This window comes from Cebus imitator, unplaced genomic scaffold (genome assembly GCF_001604975.1).
Source record: "Cebus imitator isolate Cc_AM_T3 unplaced genomic scaffold, Cebus_imitator-1.0 Scaffold82, whole genome shotgun sequence".
Classification (NCBI taxonomy): Eukaryota; Metazoa; Chordata; class Mammalia; order Primates; family Cebidae; genus Cebus; species Cebus imitator.
In genome coordinates, this window is record NW_016107397.1 from 580,615 (window position 1) to 588,393 (window position 7,779).

The 7,779-nt window shown below is 57.8% G+C and overlaps 1 protein-coding gene across 7 annotated transcripts in view; it reads left to right on the plus strand.

Annotated features, from left to right (window-relative positions):
- MLXIPL (MLX interacting protein like) overlaps positions 1-7,022 on the plus strand; it is a 49,806-nt gene extending 42,784 nt beyond the window's left edge. For 3 of the 7 annotated variants that reach the window (XM_037740256.1, XM_017533437.2, XM_017533426.2), the window contains 9 exons: positions 626-795; positions 2,915-3,449; positions 3,685-3,978; positions 4,137-4,252; positions 4,346-4,465; positions 4,649-4,776; positions 4,858-4,981; positions 5,857-5,986; positions 6,256-7,022. In XM_037740256.1, coding sequence (XP_037596184.1) covers positions 626-795; positions 2,915-3,449; positions 3,685-3,978; positions 4,137-4,252; positions 4,346-4,465; positions 4,649-4,776; positions 4,858-4,981; positions 5,857-5,986; positions 6,256-6,374 — 1,736 coding nt within the window. In that variant the 3' untranslated portion in view covers positions 6,375-7,022. The remainder of the gene's footprint in view (positions 1-625; positions 796-2,914; positions 3,450-3,684; positions 3,979-4,136; positions 4,253-4,345; positions 4,466-4,648; positions 4,777-4,857; positions 4,982-5,856; positions 5,987-6,255) is intronic. The other 4 variants (XM_017533428.2, XM_017533430.2, XM_017533429.2 and 1 more) reach the window with 4 other exon arrangements.
- Positions 7,023-7,779: the final 757 nt, after the last annotated feature.

Here is a 7,779-nt window from a genome sequence, read left to right on the forward strand (position 1 = left end):
GGAGCCCACCCTTAGGCCCCCATTCCCCCACCCCACTTGGAGCCCACCCTTAGGGCCCCTAGCCCCATTACACTCTTCACCCCACTCCTAGGCTTCACCTATTGACCTTCCAACAAACCACACTTGTGCTGGAACCAATGACCTCGTGTCCCCTCTCATCTCCAACTCACCCCTTGAACTTCTGCCACCCTGGGGCCCCTCCCATCCCAGACCTCCTCCCCTTGCACCAACTGCACCCCTTTCCCACCCTGGCACTGTCTCTGGGCACCCCCTTTCTGTACCTCCAGCAGATCAGGGAAGGGGAGCCACCAGGGGATGGGGAGGGGACTCCCTGAGCTAAATCTGGGGCTGGGTAGGGAGGGGCTGTTCCTGGGGTCCCTGTTCACACCCACAGTCCCTTGCTATCTCCCACACGGCTCAGTCCACCCAAGACGGTTGCTGCTTCCCCTGATTGAGACAGAAACCCTTCCACTTTCACAATCTCCTGTGGAAGGGACCCCCACCCCCGTCCGCTGGCCCCCAGGTCCCCACCCGCCAAGGCTAGGGACAGGCCACTCTCCTCCCAGCTGTTTCCCAGCCATAGCCCTGGCCCTAACTGCTGTCGCCCTGTGTGTCTGAATTACAGATTTCTTTACCAACTCCCGCCCCCCACAGACGCCCATGACTTCAAACTTCCCAGAGCCCCCCAGCTTCAGCCCCGTGGCTGACTCCCTCTTCAGCAGTGGGACCCTGGGCCCGGAGGTGCCCCCGGCTTCCACGGGCATGACCCACCTCTCTGGACACAGCCGTCTGCAGGTAAGCTCACCCCAGCCCATCCAGCCCTGTCTAGCTCACTTCAGAGCTGGTCCTGCCCTGCTTATGTCCAGGAGGTACTGGGTTCCCTGAGTGTGTGGTCTTCTGCTTTGACACTAGAGGGGAAGAAAGGCCCCATCTCCATCCTCTGGGAGGGATCCCATGAAGCAGAATTGGACAAAGGGGTTGTGGGGAAAAGCTAAGGGCATGGGGACCACAGTGTAAGCTCCACCAAGGCCGGTTGCTTCTAGAAGGCTTCCTGGAGGAGGGGGGTTTCTGGGCGTTAGAGAATAGGTCAGCTTTGAACAGAAGAGACTGGCTGAGGGCAAGCCAGATGGGAGAACAGCAGGAACAAACGCATTGAGGAAGAAAGCTGAGCATGGATGTTTAGGAAACAGTGAATCTACCATTTTGGTTCATGAATTCCCAGTGCAATTATTATTATTATTTGAGACAGAGTCTCACTCTGTCACCTAGGATTGAGTGCAGTGGCACAATCTCTGCTCACTGCAACCTCCACCTCCTGTGTTCAAGCTATTTCCAGCTTATTTTTGTATTTTTAGTAGAGGTTGGGTTTCACCATGTTGGCCAGGCTGGTCTCGAACTCCTGACCTCAGGAGTCCAACCACCTTGGCCTCCCAAAGTGCTGGGATTACAGGCATGAGCCATCACACCCGGTCCCCAGGTGCAATTCAGATGTTGCTTCCTGCTGCTTGGTTATAGGCCTTCCCCTCCATCATCAGACTTTTCAAGTGCTAATTGTAGTTGGTTGTTGAGGGGTGTCTCTCCTTCACCAGATAGTGAGCTCCTTACTGGAAGGGCTATGTTTTGCTCACCACTGCGTTTTCTATACCTAATGCAGCTCAGGCACATAACAGCACTTGGTGAATGGTTGTCCAATGAGTGAGTCAGTGACTGAATGAATGAGCAAGTGTGCATATGAATGGGTGTGTTGGTGAATTGATTGATAGATGCATCTTAGACGGTGGTGGAGGCACATGTGGGTCGGTGGATATATGGGTGGGTGAGTGGTTGGTTGGATGGATACACAGATGAGTAGTTCAATGAATCAGTGAATGGGCTGGTGGGTGGTTAAGTGGCTTGTAAATGTATAGATGGTGAATGGATGGATTATGGATGGGTTGGTTGGTGGATGAATGAAGGAAGCATAGATGATTGGATGGATTAGTTAATGCGTTAATATCTGGTGGGCTGGTGGAGAGAGTGGTAGATGAGCTAGTTCATAAATTGATAAATAGGTGAATAATGGAAGATGGGTGGATGGAGAGATTGGAGGATGCGTTAATAGATGGACAACTGATGACTGGATGGGAGGGTTGGTTGGCGGATGGATTGGTGGACAAGTTAGTGGATGGATGGATGATGAAAAGATGGGTGGATTGGTTAGTGGATGGATTGGTGGACAGTTAGTGGATGAATGGATGGTTAAAAGATGGGTAGATGAGTTGGTGGATGGATTGGTGGGCAAGTTAGTGGATGGATGGATGATGACTGGATGGCTGGATGGATGATGAATGGATGGGTGGGTTGGTTAGTGGATGGATTGGTGGACAAGTTAGTGGATGGATGGATGATGACTGGATGGCTGGATGGATGATGAATGGATGGGTGGGTTGGTTAGTGGATGGATTGGTGGACAAGTTAGTGGATGGATGGATGATGACTGGATGGCTGGATGGATGATGAATGGATGGGTGGGTTGGTTAGTGGATGGATTGGTGGACAAGTTAGTGGATGGATGGATGATGACTGGATGGCTGGATGGATGATGAATGGATGGGTGGGTTGGTTAGTGGATGGATTGGTGGACAAGTTAGTGAATGGATGGATAAGTTATTCAGGAGACAAGTGGACGGGCAGGAAGACTGACGCTCCGCTGTGCCTGTGTTGTGCATAAATATATTCTATTCCCTCCTCTCATAATTTCCCTGTCCCGTGTGTGTGTACGCACTCCTGTGTGTGTTGGAAGGTGGGACTTATTTCTCCTGTCTCTCCCCAGTGCCCAGTCCAGAGCTCAGCCAAGGCAGGGCAGGGGAAGCCTGGATGGCTGCCAGGGGCGGCTCTCTCCCCTGCCCTCTAAGTGTCTGTCTGTCCCCACAACCAGGCTCGGAACAGCTGCCCTGGCCCCTTGGACTCCAGCACCTTCCTGAGTTCTGATTTCCTCCTTCCTGAAGACCCCAAGCCCAAGCCCCCATCCCTTCCTGCACCCCCACCTCTGATGCATTACCCTCACCCTGCCAAGGTGCCAGGCCTTGAGCCCTGCCCCCCTCCTCCCTTCCATCCCATGACACCACCCGCTGCTTTGCTGCAGGAAGAGCCTCTCTTCTCTCCCAGGTTTCCCTTCCCCACTGTCCCTCCTGCCCCGGGAGTGTCGCTGCTGCCTGCTCCTGCAGCCTTCCCATCCACCCCGCAGCCCATGCCCAGCCCGGCCCCCACCCCCTTCCCCATAGAGCTTCTGCCCTCGGGGTATCCAGAGCCTCCCTTTGGGCCTTGCTTCTCCATCCCCAGAGGCAAGCCCCCCACCCCATCCCCTAGGGGACAGAAAGCCAGCCCCCCTGCCTTGGCCCCTGCCACTGCCAGCCCCCCCAGCACGGCAGGGAGCAGCAACCCCTGCCTCACACAGCTGCTCACTGCAGGTGAGATGGGAGGGCCAGCAATGGGGAGAGGCAAGCCCGGGAGGGAGGTCAGGGGGTGGGAGCAGAAGCTGAAGGCGAAGGGGCAGGTTCAGTTCGAGGGACAGAGCATCGAGGAATGAGGGACGTGGGTCCCATACCTAAAAGGGGTGTGGGTTCTTGGGAGGGGCAGGCTGGGGTCTTGAGAGATGCCTCGGGTGGGCCAGCCCAAGCAGCCTCATGGTCCTGTCCTGCACAGCCAAGCCAGAGCAATCCCTGGAGCCACCTCCTGTGGCCAGCACCCTCCTCCGGTCCCCAGGATCCCCGGTAAGATCTCGGGCACTGGGCGGTGGGCCACTGCCCATGGGCTTCACCATGACTCTCTGCCCTTCTCCACCCCAGCAGGAGAAGGTCCCTGAATTCCCCTGCACATTCCTTCCGCCAACCCCGGCCCCTACACCGCCCCGGCCGCCTCCAGGCCTGGCCACATTGGCCCCTTCCAGGCCCCTGCTTGTCCCCAAAGTGGAGCGGCTCTCGCCGCCAGCACCCAGCGGTAAAGAGAGGGGTCGCGTGGATTGGGGGAGTCTAGGGGATAGGGGGAAGAGGAGGAAGAGGAAGGGGACTGGGTCTGGGGCCAGGATGAGAGGAAGGGGGTGATGGGGACCTTTCCCCTGGGTGGTCTTTCTCTGGGTCCGTCTGTCGCTTCCACAGGCAGCGAGCGGCGGCTGTCAGGGGACCTCAGCTCCATGCCAGGCCCTGGGACTCTGAGCATCCGTGTCTCTCCCCCGCAACCCAGCCTCAGCCGGGGCCGTCCAGACAGCAACAAGGTGGGCACCACCCCCAACCCCAAGATCGGCTTGCCTCCCCCAGTCCCTCCCGGGCTCCTTCCCAGGCTCAGCCACCCCCCTCTGCTCCCCGAGACCGAGAACCGGCGCATCACACACATCTCCGCGGAGCAGAAGCGGCGCTTTAACATCAAGCTGGGGTTTGACACTCTTCATGGGCTTGTCAGCACACTCAGTGCGCAGCCCAGCCTCAAGGTGAGCCCCAGACCCAGGCTGGCACCCCCAAAACCACAGGGCCCCCTTCTGGATCCCCCCCACCCAAGACCCAATCACAGGGGAGCGATCCAGACACTCCTGCCTCCTCCCATCCTAGTGCTTCAGTGGGTCCCAGGGTGCAGCCTCCAGCACCTGCCTGAGCCCCCCTGGTGGCGTCTGCAGGTGAGCAAAGCCACCACGCTGCAGAAGACCGCCGAGTACATCCTCATGCTACAGCAGGAGCGCGCGAGCTTGCAGGAGGAGGCCCAGCGGCTGCGGGACGAGATCGAGGAGCTCAACGCCGCCATTAAGTAGGCAGGGTCCAGGCGGGTGCTGGGACCAGGGGCACATGCCACCTGACCCCCAGCCCCTGACCCCCGCCCTGCCCCCAGCCTGTGCCAGCAGCAGCTGCCCGCCACAGGAGTACCCATCACCCACCAGCGTTTCGACCAGATGCGAGACATGTTTGATGACTACGTCCGAACCCGTACGCTGCACAACTGGAAGTTCTGGGTGGTATCCTCCCTCGAGCCCATGGCCTGGGGGCTGCAGGGGCTGTGGCGGGATGAGACGAGGCTGTGCGGGGATGTAGGCCCAGCTCTCCAGGCCGGGCAGGCTCAGAGCTGCTCCCAGGGGATGGGTTCTGGTTCTGCCCCCTGCTTCCATGCCCTGGCCATCTTGGGCTGCAGAATTGCCCAGGGATGGAAAGCTGGGAACAGAGAGGGAAACTGAGGAAGGAGTCTTTGGGTAAGGGGAGCCTCGGCCCTGACCTCAGGAGTCCCGAGTGCAGTTTGGGAGAACCTGAACTCTAGAGTGAAGCCTAGAGAAGACTTGGAATCCACTTCCTGACCTGGCTCAGGGACCAAGTTCTTGACTGAGCCAGGGAAGGGAGCTCAGGGATGGGAAATGGTTCAGCCCAAAGGAGGGGCTGAGGAGGGGCCACGAGGAGGGGACTGAGAGCCAGAGAGCTGGGGTAATCCCTGCACTTTAGGAGGCCGAGGCGGGTGGATCATCTGAGGTCAGGAGTTCCAGACCAGCCTGACCAACATGGAGAAACCTCGTCTCTACTAAAAATACAAAATTAGCTGGTCGTGGTGGCGCATGCCTGTAATCCTAGCTACTTGGGAGCCTGAGGCAGGAGAATTGCTTGAACCTGGGAGGCGGAGGTTGCAGTGAGCTGAGATCATGCCATTGCACTCCAGCCTGGGCAGCAAGAGCGAAACTCCGTCTCAAAAAAGAGAAAGAAAGAAGAAGTAGGGGCTGCAGCCGGAGTCCCTGGGGTTCAAGGTTAGACGGTGTTCAGGCCCTTTCTTCCCCGGGTTTGAACTGGGCATTAGGGCTCCACATGGGATACCAGCTGGATCGCAGGCAGCTCCTTGACCTGGGCCCAGTTCAGCATCCTCATCCGGCCTCTGTTCGAGTCCTTCAACGGGATGGTGTCCACGGCAAGCGTGCACACCCTCCGCCAGACCTCGCTGGCCTGGCTGGACCAGTACTGCTCTCTGCCTGCTCTCCGGCCAAGTACGTGAGCCATCTCCCTGCCTGCTAGAGGGTCCAAGCCTCAGGGGTGGGGTGGCATTCCGCCCTGCTTAGACCCCACATTCAACACACCTAGGGTTGTAACCACCTCCTATACCCCAGATGCTCCTCCATCTACCAGATGCCTGCACAGAGGTTCTAGGAGGAGGTGACAGTCTTGCCAACTGGGACCTCCCCCATCCCTTTGGTTCCAGTGTCCAAGGGGAGGGCCCTGACCCCAGGAGGTGTCTCTCTCTCTGTCTCCCTCCCAGCTGTCCTGAACTCTCTACGCCAGCTGGGCACGTCTACCAGTATCCTGACTGACCCGGGGCGCATCCCTGAGCAAGCCACGCGTGCAGTCACAGAGGGCACCCTTGGCAAACCCTTATAGTCCCGGCCACACCCTGCTGCTCACTCAGCTGTCCTGGGGCACTGGCTCCAGGGATAATCTCTGGGCACTCCCTCCCTGCCCCAGGCCCTGGCTCTGCCCTTCCCTGGGGGGTCGAGCAGGGTCCAGGTTTCACGCTTCCCACCTCCTGGAGGCCAAGAAGAACTGAGCCCCTGTCCCTGCCCTGCCACTGTGCTCCAGCACCATGACCTTGGGAGACTCGTCCCCCATCTTTGGACCTCTTTGTTTCAATCTGCAAAATGGGGGTGGGGAAGGTTCAATCAGCAGATGAGCTCCAGGCCTTGGCAGCTGTGACACTGGGGGCCTAGGGTGGCAACTCCGGGGGCTCAACGGTGGAAAGAAGAGGAGGCTGTTTCTCTGTCCCCTCCACCTGCTGCCCCACAGGTGGGGCATGGACCTCTATTCATGAGCAGAGAAGCAGAAAAGGAGGGTCCCTCTCTCTGCTCCTTCACTGCTGACCCAGAGGGGCTGCAGGATGGCTCCCCGTGGAAGAGGCCAGGAGGGTCTGATCTCGGGAGAGACCAGGGTCGGAGTGACCATAGCAGGGCAGGCATTGTGTGTGTGTGGATGCGTGTGTGTGGGTTTTGTAAAGAATTCTTGACCAATAAAAGGAAAAACTGTCTGCGGGCATGTCGGTGTGATGGTCAATGTGTCTCACTCACACTGGGATGGAGAGAGAGCCTGCTGGCAGTGGGAGGTGGCTTTCCAGATGGCCCTGTGGGCCAGGAAAGGGCCTGGAGGTTTACTCTGAGCTGGCAGCAGCTGGAGGGCTTTGAGTGGAGGTGGGACAAGATCACATGTAGGGGTGGCACGTGCCTGTAGTCCGAGCTACTTGGGAGACTGAGATGGGAGGATCGCTTGAGCCCAGGAGTTCGAGGCTGCAGGGAGCTGTGACCACACCACTGCACTCTAGGCTGGGCAACAGAGAGACCCTGTCTCAAATAACAAAAAAAAGTCTGGGCACGGTGGCTCACACCTATAATCCCAGCACCCTGGGAGGCCAAGGCAGGAGGATCATAGGCCTCATCTCAGTAATACAAAAGAAAAATAAATAAAAGATCAGATGTAACTTTAAAAAAAAATTTTTTTTACAAGAATAGAGTCAATGGCCGGGTGCAGTGGCCCATACCTGTAATCTCAGGACTTTGGGAGGCTGACGCAGGCGGATCACCCAAGGTGAGGTATTCAAGACTAGCCTAGCTAACACAGCGAAACCCCGTCTCTACTAAAACTACAAAAATTAGCTGGGCATGGTGGCGCATGCCTGTAATCCCAGCTACTTGGGAGGCTGAGGCAGTAGAATCACTTGAACCCGGGAAATGGGGGTTGCAGTGAGCCGAGATCGTGCCACTGCACTTCAGCGTGGGTGACAGAGCAAGACTCCATC